This window comes from Suncus etruscus, chromosome 6 (assembly GCF_024139225.1).
Source record: "Suncus etruscus isolate mSunEtr1 chromosome 6, mSunEtr1.pri.cur, whole genome shotgun sequence".
NCBI classification, from domain to species: domain Eukaryota; kingdom Metazoa; phylum Chordata; class Mammalia; order Eulipotyphla; family Soricidae; genus Suncus; species Suncus etruscus.
Genome location: NC_064853.1, coordinates 49,826,049 through 49,840,089, shown reverse-complemented (window position 1 = coordinate 49,840,089; position 14,041 = coordinate 49,826,049). Strand labels below are relative to the sequence as shown.

The window sequence follows — 14,041 nt, the reverse complement described above, 5'->3', positions numbered from 1 at the left end:
AGGGGAACAGGCAAAGGCACAAAACTTAAAGACCTAATAATGGGTAGCCCCTGCACCCCATTCCTTAGAGGCTGACCAGACTAGGACCCAAGAGTACAAAAGTGTTAGGTTTAATAGTCTTTCCCTGCATGTTTGGTTCTGGTTGGTTCCCAGATCACATTAGTCTCCTCTAGCTGCTCCTTGGTTGTGGGGTGTTGTCAGTGCCATGGGGTCTTCTCCATCCTCTGCCCTTCGGTGTGGCTGCCTGCCTTTGCTGCCTTCACTTCACCTCCTGGGGGCCGGGGGTTGTTGCTGTGGATCCTGCTCGCTGTCTCAAGATGGCTCTCCAGATGCGGCACACCATCCCTCCCCTGGTATGTAGAAGGGGTCTATGTGACTCCACCAGAAGAAGGACCCTGAGATCTGTCTGGTATCCTGTCTGCCCAATGTCCAATCTGTCCTTGAGGATCCTAGAGGCCCTAGTCTCCAAGGACCAACCCAGACCAGCCTGTCACTACAGGGTAGTGTGAAGCCACAGGTGTGGTTCATGCCTGGGGAGCCCAGCACACACCTGATACGGGTATAGATGAGGTCGTCTCGGGTGGCACAGGTCAGGAGGAGGTGGAGGGTGAAGCTGTGGCTCAGGAGCTGGTTGTGGACAAAAAGCGGAAAACAAAAATGGGGCAGAAAATCAGAGAAAACTGTGCCTAGACTTCCAGGTACAGCTTTCACTGAAGCAGATCACAGCCTTCCAGACTTGGGTTCTTATCTATGCTGGGTAGAGGATCCTGCTCGCCCCTCCTACATTCTCTGCATCAAAGTAAGAGGTGCTGAGAGATGGCAAAGATGGAGTTTGGGGTTGCTGCGATCACAGCCAGCCAGCACTTTCCCCCTTACCGTCTGAATGGTTCCTGAATCCACATTCAGTTCCTGTAACCACTGCACCAGGTTCTGGTCCCCCAGCGAAGCAGCTGTCAATAAGTCAGGTGTGAGCCCAGAGTGTCTTTTGCCATGTTCTGCCTCACACCCACCACCGTGAGTATGTCCCAGTTGGTCCTGCTCACCTGAGGGTGGTGAGGCCACAGCAAAGTTCCCAGCCTGCCCCTCCACCTGCTGGAGAGCCTGTAGCACCAAGGCCTGGCACTCACGTTCCTTCTCAGCCAGGGCATCTCGAAGTCTGTTGGAGTGTGAAAGGTGGATGCAGTGGAAAGGGTGGCATGGACGGAGCTCATGAGGCAATGGGCGAGTTCTAGGAGCTTTACCTATCAGTTTCTTCTCTTAAGAGGCCCAGCTGTACCATCAGAAGTGGGGGTCCCTGCTCCGATTCTGTAGGGGGTGTGCTGGGCTGGTCGGAGGTCTCTGGCAGCTTTGGTTCGGGTGCCTCTTTACTCGGATCCTCTAACCTCAGAGGGATTGCTTCTTCCTTCATCTCTTCAATTAAGAGTGGGGTGAGAATGCCCATTTGGGACCCAGAGGCCCAGAGAGTGAAGGCTCCCCAAAGCCTAGAGCCCGCCTTGGCCATACCCACTATCGACCTTATTTGCATGGCCACGCTCCCCCGAAGCCCCACCCTCGCCTACCTGCAGGCTCCACCCACTCCCCTACCTGGGCTCAGCACCGCCAAGGCTGCGCGAACTGCGCGGCTGAGCAGAGAGTCCAGCACAAACATCCAGTGTGGGCGGATCTGGCGCCTGCGGAGAATTTGCTTCACCTGGAGGGAAGACGCATGACGTGAGACAGTTGAGCCTCTAGGAATGGAGTTGGAAAGGTCTGAATCTCTCTGCCAAGGGCTGGGGAGATACTGCAAAAGCCGAATGCTCATGCTGTGTGTGTGCTGGAGGCCGCAGATTGGAATCCAGGCAGCTAGCACCTTGCTAAAAACAACCCGAGTGTGGTCCCAAAATAAAATAAAGTCAATTTTGCCAGGTTGGAGGATGTAGCTCAGTGGTAGAGATGAGTCAGGCCCTGTGCTCATTTCTGGGCAACAAAAAGATAAATACTCTGCTGGAGGCAAATGGAGTGGGTGGACTTGGGGCCAAGGGTGGGGCTGGGAAGCTAATAACTGGGTAGCTCTCTCTTTGTCGATGACAGCTGTCTGCCTGGACAAGATGCATATGGAGTCTTGCAACATCAAGTGCTTTCACAGTCCCAAACACCAGCGAGCCCACCCAACTACCTCATTGGGCATCCCTTACTGTGAAACCCTTCTATTTTGTTTCTTTGATTTTGGGCCACACCTGGCTCTGCTCAGGGCTTACTCAGGGGTCACTACTGGCAGGCCCAGAGGACCATCTGTAGAGCTGGGGAATCAAACCTGGGTCGACTGCATCCAAGTCAAGCACCCTACCCATTGCACTATTGCTCTGCCTGCTGCAAGAAACCTTACCGCATTCGGAAAGGCGAAGAGTGGTCCCTGCAGCAGGGTAGGCCCAAGGCCCTGGGTCTGCAGCTGTCCTTGTAGTGCTCTTAACTCCTGGGCCAGCTGCCTGCGGTTGGGAGTGTGGATGTGTGCCCCGAGGCAACGCAGTAGCTGTTGCACATGGTTCTTGCCCAGGCAGGAATCCTGAAAAGGAAGAGCTAGTCCTGCAGGTGTTCGCACCTAAGCTATGAGATCTGGAGGGGTGGGTGAGGCTCGGTGGGCAAGGCTATCAACGGGAGTCCTGGCCCTGCTCCACCGCCAGGGGGCGCCGGGGCGGGCCGCCCACCTGTTCCTGCTCCAGGCGCAGATTCTCCGCCAGGCTGTGCTGCTCCTGCTCCAGCACTGCGGCCAGCATAGCCCGGCGCTTGCTCTCTTGGTGCAGCAGGCTTAGCCCTGAACTCTCCTCAGGAGACACTGGTTCTTCAGCCCGCGGCTCCTCGGGGACCCTAGATGTGAAGGCTGTTGGAGGAGGACAGGCAGCAAGACCGAACAGCCCCCTGCACCAAGAGTTTCAGTCACGGCTCTTTGATGCTTCCTTCACAGAAATAAAAGACAAGAGCCCAGCACTGAAGCAGCACAATAAAAATAAGAGCAGCCGGGGAGGTTGTTACCAAATGCCCTTCTTGCAAGTTATTGAGATGCGCAGGTGCTCAAGGGCAAAACCCAAGGCAGGGAATCCATTGCAGAGAACCCTGTCTCTCACCGGAGCTGACTGGTGCCCCCATAGCTGAGACAACGCTTCGGGGGGCTGGGCGGGTGCTGAGAGGGTGTCTGAGGGCGCGGGAATGTCTGGGACTGGGTGGTCGAGTCAGCTGAAGGAGTGGGGCTGGAAGAGGGGGCATCTGAGAGAGATACAAGTCTGTCAGCCTGTCAACCTCCACAGCGCCTCTGTCCTCACCTGTTTTTCCTTCCTTCACTGAAGTAGTACCTGAGGGTCGTGGAGCACATCGTGGGGAGCCGGGTCTGCAGCTCCTCTTCCCAGGCTGCAGGAAGGGGTCCCCCAATAGTGCCTGGGCACTGGCTCGAAGGTGGGGATCTGCTTCAAAAGTTCGAAGCAGGAAGGCTTGGGCCTCGGCTGACAAAGAACTGGGCATAGGTGGGTGCACCTTGTACATGCCCACCTGGAAGGGGATAGGAAGAGCAAACAGCGTCAGGTTCAGAGGTATTTGAGGAGAGACTGCCTCCATCATACCTGGAGTGCTCTTACCTGAAACATGGCAGCCTCTGGACTTCCAAGCTCGTGGAAGGGCGGGCGACCCGTTGCCATCTCAATGACAGTGCAGCCCAGTGACCAGATGTCAGCTGCCTTCCCGTACCCCCGAGGGCCCTGGTCGATTATCTCTGGGGCCATATATTGCAGGGTTCCTAGGACAGTAGTAGTAATGATTATCTAGCCTTTCTCAACTCAGGGGCCTTATCATCCTCTGGTTCCTGTATCTACTCTGAACCCCATCATCTGAGATAGAACTTGTCACCTCTCCTGGTTGACTCATCCCTTACAGCCTATTCCATTATTCAGTCTAGATAGCAGCACCTATTCTACACTCCATCTCCCACATTAGCCCACAATGCTCATGGGTTCCAGTTTAGGCACAAAACCTCACTTCATCAGATCTCCAAGCTCTAATTCTAAATCGCCTTGTGGGATTAGTCGAACGCCATCCCACTCATGCCTTGTTATTCATTGGTTGAAAACATCTTTGAATATAGTACTTTGGGTTGGTGTTTAGACTACTTAATCTCCACCTTTGGGTGTTATTGGATTCTTCCTAATAAATACCAGTTTTCAGAAAAATGCTCTCTTGCATTTCCGGACTTCCCACTGAGCTTCCTGCTTCTTAGGAGTGGAAGGCTTACATGTTGCCACTTCTGAATCTGTTTCACCCTCTTTAGTGTGTATGGATTATTTCCTGCATCGATGTTTGCATGTTTGCAACATCTCTCCAGTGTCCTGGCTTTGGAGCTTGAGGCCAGATTTAACATTGTCTCCTTCTACCCCTGGATTCCAGTTCTGTACCTTCCTGGGTTCTATTTCCCTAGGGCTCAATCTCTGGGCTGGGAGAAACAAATACTGCTCCCTAAACAGGCCCAAGAGTTCTCCCACCCAGGTCTGTATTCCCATCTTCTCACCTGTGAAGGTCTCAGTGCACGGTGTGATGCCTGCTAGCCGCTTGGAGGTGCCAAAGTCAGAAATCTTGAGCAGCCCACTGAAGGTATTGATTAGTACATTGTCCCCCTGAGCAGAGTGGACATTGAAGTCTGTGAGCATCAGGCTGGGTTTGTGATGCAACAGGACCTGATCCTCTTCAGAGACCCACAAAGAAGGAGGGGTGACCTGTGGCCACTTTATTTAGGTGAAGCCCAATGACCAGAGAGCAGCAACCCTGGGAATTTCCAGATTGACCCTGACTTTACCAGCCTCCTCCCCCATCATCCCATGGGTTCCCCTAGGAGCTGGCATCTAATTGAACCACTCTCCTTCTTTAGGCATCCCTTTGGGGTTACTCCTGGCTCTGTGCTCAGTAATCGCTTCTGGCAAGCATTGAGTACCCTATAGGATGCCGGGAATTAAACCACTGTCTGTCCTGGGTCAGCCATGTGCAAGGGCATGCGCTCTTAGGCAAAACTACCTGCCACTGTCTGCCACTGTGGCTCCAGCCCACAGACCAGGACAGAGCAGCCATCCTGGGCTCACCTTGATGTCTCTGTGCACAATGTGGTTGTCATGTAGGTAGCTGAGTCCCTGCAGTATCTGGCGGGTGTAGAAACTGATGGTGCTTTCATTGTCCTGTAGGGGTCCCCACACCGACCGCAGCAAAGAGGACAGACTGCCTGGGCCACAGGTAGTCCAAGTTCACTATTGGCACCCACCTTATTCCAGCCCATAACTCTCTGCCCAATGCCCAGGCATGCAGACACCATCAATGACCTACTCAGCTAATTGTGGTAGCACTACCCACCCACACAAACGCTAAGGTTCATCTTTCCCTGAATTCTCCACCCCTCTCTAGCTCCTTCCTTCACCTCCAGGCACTTCCTCCATGAAGATCTTGAGGTAGCCGCCCTGGCTGGTTGAGCCCAAGTATCGGACGATGTTCTTGTGGCGCAAACGTTTGTGCAGAGCTATCTCTTCGTGGAGGGGCTGAGAAAACCTGGGCAGAGAGGCCCCCAGTTCCAATCCTAGCCAGACCACTCCCCTTTATCTGCCAAGCCCCCCAGCCCTGGCCAGAGGGCGGCCAGCAAGAGAATTTCCCTGAGCTGCTTCAGGACTAGAGGCCTGCATGCTCTGGGTTGGAATTCTCTTGTTAATGTTCTCACCACATGGCCTGGCCCCGGAACACCGTTCCTTCCTCCCTCACCCAACCACAGGACCTCTTTCTTTTTTGTTTTTGTTTTTCTTTTTTTTCTGTTTTTTGTTTTTTTGTTTTTAGTTTTTGAGTCACACCCAGCAGCGCTCCGGGGTTACTTCTGGCTCTATGCTCAGCAATCTCTCCTGGCAGGCTCAGGGGACCATATGGGATGCCGGGATTTGAACCACCATCCATCCTGGATCAGCTGCGTGCAAGGCCAATGCCCTACCGCTGTACTATCGCTTGGGCCCCCATAGGACCTTCTAAACCAGTGCCCCCACCCCTCGGACCCTCACCCTCCAGTCCACCCACCTGCTGTCGCGCTCAGGGATCTCCTTGATGGCGATGCGCACCCGTGTATGCCGCTCGCGGCCCGCGTACACCACCCCATAGGTGCCCTTGCCCAGCACCAGCCGCTCACCGGACTCCGTGTACTCGTAATCAAACTGCCAGGACCCATGGTGGGGAAGGGTTAGCAAAGTCGTCAGCCCACCCGGCTCCCAGAACACCCAGCCCTCTTCCTCACCTCCAGGACCTCCCTCACGCCCTCGGACTCCTCAGCAGGCGCTGAAGAATCGGGATTTGTCACCAAAGCCTGCATCAGACCGCAGAACCTGAGTTTGGAGGAGGCCAGACCTTGGACATCGTTCCCTCCAAGGTCTGGTGGGGTGTGCCCCTGCCCCGCCCAGCCTCCCGGCCCCCACTGATGCCCAGCCCAGCAAAGCCACGCACCACTGGCAGTGCCCGACGCTGGGGAAGCAGAGCTGCATGTCCTGAGCTGGCGGGAGACAGTAGAGGAAGCAGCAGCGCTCGTCCCACTTGGAAGCGCTGCGCAGAGAGGAAGAGGCCCAGCGAAGGGCCAGTTTGTTGTGTTGTCCTGAGTACTTGGGGTGTGTGTGGGGGGATGTCCCAGGATTAGTCTCTCACCTTACACCGCAGATGGAGGCTACTGGCAATGTCCTGCTGGCCGGAGCATCCTGAGAAGACAAGTGGTGTGAGTGTATGTGAGGACCGGAGCAGGAGTGGGCAGAGGAAAAGTGGCACGGAGGGGTGAAGAGCTGGGAGGGGGGATCCACAGAGCTTCACCTGGTTCTCCGGCTCTATGAAGCTCAGAGTCACTGTGCTCCCTAGCTCTGTGCCCTGAACCTCCAGCCTAGTGGGCAACAGCACCTTGTTCATCTCCAGAACTAGCACCTATAGGAAACAGGAGAGATATGTTAGTCAGGAGGAACCTGCTAGGGACCAGACAATAGGACAACAGCTTGGGCGCTTGCCTTTCACACAGCCAACCTGTGTGGATTCAATCCACAGCATCTCATATGTTCCCCTAAGCCAGTTCTTCTCAATTATTTTCTGTCATGCCCCTCTAGTAAGAAGAAAACATTTTTCGCGCCCCCCCTGTGCGATTGTAAATAGTATCTTTATTTAAAAAAAAAAAACTTTACGGGCCCGGAGAGATAGCACAGCAGCGTTTGCCTTGCAAGCAGCCGATCCAGGACCAAAGGTGGTTGGTTCGAATCCCGGTGTCCCATATGGTCCCCGTGCCTGCCAGGAGCTATTTCTGAGCAGACAGCCAGGAGTAACCCCTGAGCACCGCCGGGTATGGCCCAAAAACCAAAAAAAAAAAAAAAAAAAAAAAACTTTAACCTGCAAAACAAAAATATATAAAATAATTTGAGCTGATTTTTTCATCAGAGGTGATGTTTGGATTAATGGCTACATGAGCACATTTTGCAATGATAGCTTTTCAAAGCGGGGTTTGAAGCAGCAACTCTCAGCTCCAGAGACATAAACACGGGGCTTAGCTTGTTATGACAGTGTTTGCTGAGGTCAAATGCGCCCCCCTTTACAGAACCTCGCACCCCACTGGGGGGCACCCCACTATTTGAGAACCACTGCCCTAAGCCCACTAAGAGTAATTCCTAAGTGTAGAGCTAGGAGTAACCCCTGAGCATTGCCAGGTGTGCTCCCTCACACAAAAAGAAAAAAGAAAAATAGCGCCTTCCCTCTTCTAGTCCAGGCTCCATACCCCTTCTCCCTATGCTCCTGGGCCTCACCAAGCACTGTTCTCCCTGGGGAAAGGATGTCTTGAGTGGCTGGCAGGATTGTAGCAAAAAGTGGAGCCAGAAGTAGGCTCTGCGCGGGGGTCCTCCCTGGGGCTCTGGGCAGGGTCGGAAGTGTTGGTAGAGCAGGAAGGTTTCCATCACTGACACCAGGTACCTGTGGGCACAGCCTGTCCTCAATTCTGTGCAGGCACCAACTAGCACAGGTAGGGAGAGGAGACTAGCTTAGATATAGCCTGGCTACTGTCCTGGGAAAGACCAGGTCTTTGGCTTGGATTCAGACTAGAATACCAGTAGATAGAGCTCCCAGGCCATGCCTGCAGTAGAGCCACTTACCATATGGGAGCATTGAGCTTGTATAGCTGCTCTGCAGCCAGTGCCACCTGGGAGAGGTCATTGGCGAGAATCTGAGCTCCCAGGTAGAAGCCCACGTCCCAGTAATACTGCATCTTCTCCACACAGCCTCTCCGGGCCAGCAGGCAGCCCAACTTCATGCCTGGGAGGGAGGGTGATGGCCCTTGTGAGTGTGGGTGCAGGTAATGGACCACATGGCATTTACAGTACTGACATGACTGAAAATAGGCATGGCAGAACCCCAGGGCAGAACATAAGCTCAGGTGAAGGCTTGGGTATGATTTTTTTTTCCAAACAAAAAAGTGTTTTCTGTCACCTCATACTGTTCCTTACACACTGACTCAAACAGACCTTGCTTTCAAATCACGGGGCCAGGGAGAACTTAAAGGGATGAGCACTTTCTTTTAAGCAAGAACCCTGGGTTGTTTCCTGTACCACATGATCTCCTGAACAGAGCAAGGAGTAACCCCTGAGCACCAGCAGATGTGGCCCCCAAAACTTACGGGAGACAGTCCCAGCTCTCTCTCTCTGCTCTCTCCCTTTGTGGCGAGATCAGGGAGCGGAATGGAGGATGGGGCTTACCTATGAGCCGGAGCTCTTCAGAGTTCTCAAAGCGCTGACCAGCAGCAATAAGCAGCACTGCCGCATTGATGCCTGAATGGAGGCTGGGCTCCACATCGAAGGCCTTGCGGTACCTGGGGCAGAGCAGGTGGACTCAGGCTTGACTAATGCCCACAGCCCCATCCTACTGCCCACTGGCTCTGCCCACAGTCCACTTGGCTATGTCCCTTACCAGTGATAGGCCTGCTCACGATGGCCAGCATCTTGGAAGCCAGAACTGAAGAACATGTCCTTGTAAATGCGACCACACATGCAGTAGAGGTCAGGTGCAATAGAGCCCCCTTGCTGGACCAGTGGCAGCAGCACAGCCAGCGCCTTCTCCCGGTCCCCAGGCCTGTTCCTTCTAGGGGTGGGGAAGACCAAACTGGGGACCTGCCCAAGACATGGCTGCTCTTTCCAGGAGCCCCTGACTCTAAACAGGAGGGAGTCTTTGAAGAGCTGAAAACAGGAGCCACATCCACCTTTCTAAAGATAGTGACCCCAGAACAGGAGGGGCCTGCTCTGAAGCCTCCAGGGAGCAGAGACCTTAAAGAGCTATGGCTGGAGCAATAGCACAGCGGTAAAGTGTTTGCCTTGCACACGCAGAGCCACGAGTAACCCCTCAGCACTGCTGAGTGTGACCCAGCCCCCCCCCAAAAAAAAGCTATGCTCACTCTCAGGGCAGCACCACCTCAACCCAATCCTAGCAGCAATAACAGAACGATAGGGACCACAGGACAACAGTGACAGAACAGCTAGAACCAGGGGATGTTTGTGGGTACCAGAGCAGCTGTTAATGACCTGACATAGCAGAGAACCCTGTCCCCAGGGCCTTGCTGTCACTTACCGGTTGAGGGCAAATGTATAGTGGAAGCAGACATTGTGCTGCTCAGTCACGTCATAGGTGGGCAAGGCCTGTAGTGTCTCCACCAGTTCAATAATGGCTGAGTAGTCCTGCGTGAGAGGGAGCACATCTAATGGCCCCTGCTGTGCCCTCCCCAGTCCCAGCCCCTCAGTGAAGCCTTGTGCTGGTACCCCTCCTACCATCCTCTGCTTATGCCTGAGGCCTGGCAGGTAGTGTGGACCCCACAAAAGAGAGTCCCTTCTGTCCCCCCACCTACCCACTTGCAGTTTCCCTGGGAAATGGTGGCATAGCTGTCCCCTTTCATAGGCAAGGAAGTCGGGGTTCAGGATGACACACAATTTGCTCAAAGCCACAGACCAAAGAATGCCAGTATCTCTGTGCCTGCCATACCTGCACATCGCGGTAGGAGAGCAGCAGGTTCATGAGGATATCAGGGCTCAGTAGCTCCACACTGTCGAGCCTCCGCTGCAGGCGCCCCAGCTCCTGCCGCAGCCGCTGCCCACTGAACCGCTCTCGGGCCTGCCGGATGTTCTGGCGAATGGTCTCCCGGAAGTAACCACTGGTGGCCATGCCAAGGCAGGGAAGGAGAGAGTGGGTGGGGCGTTTCCCTCAGTCCACCTAAGGACCCTTACCAGCCTCCTCGGGCTGCTCTTCCCCTGAACAGCTCCTGATTACCAAGAGTTTGTAGGTGTGGCCTCCAGTAGGCGGGCAAGGCGGCCCACCAGGGGTGTGAGTAGGGCCTCAGAACCCACCCCAGCTTGGACTAGTCCATCAGCCAGGCCCCGCAGCAAGCCTGCATCACCACATAGCACCCGACCAGTGGCTGTCACCACATAGGGGATCAAGGTGTAGCTGCCAATGCAATCCTGAGGAGAAAGAGGGAAGGAGAAGTTGGTGGAGGCCAGAGGTCAGCATCACGTTAGCATGCAGCATAGAAGGGCTGAGGTAGGGGCCGGGTGGTGGCGCTGGAGGTAAGGTGCCTGCCTTACAAGCGCTAGCCAAGGAACGGACAGCGGTTCGATCCCCGGCGTCCCATATGGTTCCCCCAAGCCAGGGGCGATTTCTGAGCACATAGCCAGGAGTAACCCCTGAGCGTCAAACGGGTGTGGCCCAAAAACAAAAAACAAAAACAAAAAAAAAAAAACAAAAAAAACAAAAAACAAAAAAAAAAAGAAGGGCTGAGGTGGACACTGTGGATGGGAATGGCAAGAAAGGGGCACTTCAGGGGCTGGCGAGGTGGCGCTAGAGGTAAGGTGTCTGCCTTGCAAGCGCTAGCCAAGGAAGGACCGAGGTTTGATCCCCCGGCGTCCCATATGATCCCCCCAAGCCAGGGGCAATTTCTGAGTGCTTAGCCAGGAGTAACCCCTGGGCATTAAACGGGTGTGGCCCGAAAAAAGGGGGGGCACTTCAGAAGGAAGTGAACAGTAGGGGACAGAGGATCACATGGACGGACATAAAGAGACCTCGGGGAGATTGGGGGTCCACTAAGGAGATGGAGGTCAGGATGAAGGAGTGACTTCTGCTCACCGAGTTCTTCTGGAAAACGTCCTCCTGCAGGGGACAGACAGTTAGTTACTGGTGTTTAGATAGGTCCCATCCCAGCCTTCTGCCTGCCCTCCTACCCGAAGAGCTTGGAGATCTGGAAGGTCAGCTTGAGAGCAGAGAAGCACATTGTTGGTCATACTGAAGCTCTCACGCACGCCCAGGTGGTAAAAGAGCGAGGGCTGCGCCAGGGAGCTACTCACTTCCAGCACCACCACATCTGAGGGCACACAGGCGAGTGCAGGCTTGAGCTTTCGAAGCCCAGAGGGTCAGGGTGGGGAAAGAGCTCAGAGATCCATCCCGGCTCAGCTCTCCTTCCCATGCGACTCCAGCAGCACCCATTTTTATTCCAGGCCTCAATGTCCTCTCTGAGGGGCCCTTGCCTCTTCCACAGATGCTCTCTGCGACACTGCAGAGGAGTGGAACTCTGTGCCACTGGTCCCAGATTTTCTGAAAGGAAGACCCTGTCCCGCCTCGCTGGTTCCAATCCTGTCATTTGTTATGCAAGCACAGAAGTTATCTTTCCAGGGTTTTCAATCTCATCTCTCAAAAGGGTTTGGCCCCAGCAGTATGCATGACCCTGCCTGTATGTGTTTACACGAAGCTTCCTGTGTCTGATGGTAACTCAGCATGGGACTGAATAGCTGATGTAAGTCAGTCTATCTATCTGTCATTTATGTCTATTGCTCTAATGTGCCCTCCAAGTCCGAGCCAGCCTTCATTTTTAGGTTAGAACTCTATAATCAAGCATGTCCTCAGATTCTGGAATGACAAATAAATTGGGGTGGTAGAGGGCGGTGCGTTTCCCTCACGGGCAGGCCCCACCCCATCTGCCCATCCTTTAAAATTACTGGGGACACTCAACCTTTGCTCACTGGCCCCGAGCCCAGAACCAGTGGCTCCTTTACCTATCTCTCTTCTCTCTTCTCTCTCACTCCTCTTTCTCTCTCTTTCTATCTCCGCCCCCCACCCCAAAGCTCAGAAGTAGTAGATTCAGAGCCCTGAACTACAGACCACCACGGTTTCACGACCTGGTCCAGCTCCACCCTCCAGGATCCGCCCCCTGGTCTCCGCGCGATATTCATTCAGAGACTGGTTCTCCAACCTGTCTCATTCCTGAGGTGCATTCTCTACCCCATTTTCAGCCTCGCCCCAACCTTTGAAGCCCCGCTTCATACTAGGGTGCCGACTCCAGAACGCCCCAGCCCTGAGTGAGTCCCGGATCCGGATGCGGATCCAGATCCTCTGAACTTGCAGTCCCAGGGAGCCCAGCCCAGGCAAGCTCCCCTTAATTTCGCTTTCGCTGCTGCGCCCGAGCCCGTCGACTTGAGAGATGCGGGGTCTCCTCGGGGTCTCGGGGACCTGCCTGTCCAGGCCCTCCTGCCCCCCCCGGGTGCCCAGCACGCCCTCACCCGCGTTGTAGAAGGAGTCCAGGGCCGCGGTGTCCCCCAGCGCCAGCGTCGCGAAGGGCAGGCTCTGCAGCTGCGGCCGGGGCCGAGGTCCGCACAGCTGGGCGCAGGCCTCGCGCAGGCAGCGCAGGGGCGGCGGCTCGGCCTGGGGGGGCGCCTGGCCGTCGGGCAGGGGCTGCGGTTCTCGGGTCAGCACGTAGACCACGCGGAGCGGCCGGCTTCGCGCGCAGCCCCGGCTCGGGGCCGCCGTGTGCGGTCGCCCGCGGCTCAGCGCCTCGGCCAGCGGGTCCTGCCAGCAGCTGCCAGCGCGCTCCAGGACTTCGGGCCGCGGGCACGGCCCGGGCATCGGGCCCCGGCCCCTGGGCACCCTGGAGCCGGGGGTCTCGGGACCCGGAGACTGCTGCTACTGGGTCTGCAAACCCGGAGCACCCTGGAGCGCGCTCGGTACCTGGAGTCCAGAGCTTTCGCAGTGTGGACTCCGGGAATCTGAGACGGGGCCCAGTCCAGGGCATCCAGCTGTGCCAGGGCTCCGGGGCTCCGAGGCACGTGGAGGGGTCCAGGATTCGGTGTGGCTGCCCTCGACACCCAGTCTCCCAAGGGCAGCGCCCGCCCTCCAGTCCTCCCTGGCAGTCTGAGCCCAGCCCTTTCCCAGCCGGCAGGGAAAGCCCCACCCTCGGCCCGGGACTCGCCTGTGCCCTCCTCCTCCTCCTCCTCCTCTCTCGCCAGAACCTCGGAGCCCGGCCGCTTCCGGAACAGCCCGTGCCCCGGCTGGCCAACAACCGGCATGCGCCCCGATATGCCCCGCTCACCGCTAGGGAAGAGGTGCGACTCGCAGCCCCTCCCCAGAGCACGGAGCTTGACCCCATCTAAAGCCTGGACTCTTCCCCAGGCCCGCTTCCCGGCGAACCCCATCTTCTGTGAAGGGCCAGGGAGAGAGCTCAACGGGCTGAATGCATGCTTTGCAGGCTGGAGCCCTATGAAGCCCTGGGAACCCCCTAGGAGTTATCTTCTAAGCACTGCTGGGTGTGCTCCCCAAAATAAAGCAGCTCCAAGGCTGTAGAACCATGTTGATCTTTGACCTCTACTCTGAGAACTGTGAAAAGTCCAGCAAATATTTCTGTACCCACCTAAAGAAGAACGGTTGGAGAGAGCACAATAGAACAGCACGTAGGACATTTGCCTTGCACTTGGCTGACCCACTTTCAATCCCCTGCACCACATATGGTTGGTTCCCCCACTTCCTCAGCCCACCAGGAGTGATCCCTGAACTCAGAGCCAAGAGTAAAACCTGAGCACTGCCAGATGTGTGTGTGTGAGAGAGAGAGAGAGGAGAGAGAGAGAGAGAGAGAGAGAGAGAGAGAGAGAGAGAGAGAGAGAGAGAGAGAGAGAGAACACCTTAGGAACCTCAGGAACCGAGAGAGAGAGAACCTCAGGAACCTCAGTCCCTGATCTACCACAAC

General features: G+C 55.6%; 1 protein-coding gene across 1 annotated transcript; it reads right to left on the bottom strand.

Moving 5' to 3' along the window:
* Positions 1-136: 136 nt before the first annotated feature.
* Positions 137-12,927, bottom strand: MAP3K6 (mitogen-activated protein kinase kinase kinase 6). The gene is made up of 29 exons (XM_049775155.1): positions 12,585-12,927; positions 11,253-11,392; positions 11,158-11,181; positions 10,306-10,496; positions 10,021-10,189; positions 9,613-9,719; positions 8,959-9,129; positions 8,748-8,860; positions 8,148-8,307; positions 7,806-7,968; positions 6,835-6,942; positions 6,676-6,725; positions 6,481-6,576; positions 6,275-6,362; positions 6,061-6,194; positions 5,423-5,550; positions 5,094-5,230; positions 4,529-4,634; positions 3,606-3,763; positions 3,327-3,519; positions 3,102-3,240; positions 2,685-2,844; positions 2,366-2,542; positions 1,585-1,690; positions 1,242-1,410; positions 1,044-1,156; positions 877-950; positions 551-627; positions 137-350 (listed from the first exon to the last, which is right to left on the bottom strand). Exons 1-29 carry the CDS (start codon positions 12,925-12,927, stop codon positions 260-262), a joined length of 3,885 nt encoding a protein of 1,294 aa, XP_049631112.1. The 3' UTR covers positions 137-259.
* Between the last annotated feature and the right edge of the window lie 1,114 nt (positions 12,928-14,041).

Bases quoted from the DNA above. Each gene is read 5' to 3' on its own strand.
- MAP3K6 (XM_049775155.1), bottom strand. From the start codon at position 12,927: ATGCCCGGGCCGTGCCCGCGGCCCGAAGTCCTGGAGCGCGCTGGCAGC. The intron at 11,182-11,252 runs GTAGGAGGGCAG...TGTCCCCTGCAG, and splicing joins CAGATCTCCAAGCTCTTCGG to GAGGACGTTTTCCAGAAGAA. The intron at 951-1,043 runs GTGAGCAGGACC...ACTTATTGACAG, and splicing joins TGTGGCCTCACCACCCTCAG to CTGCTTCGCTGGGGGACCAG.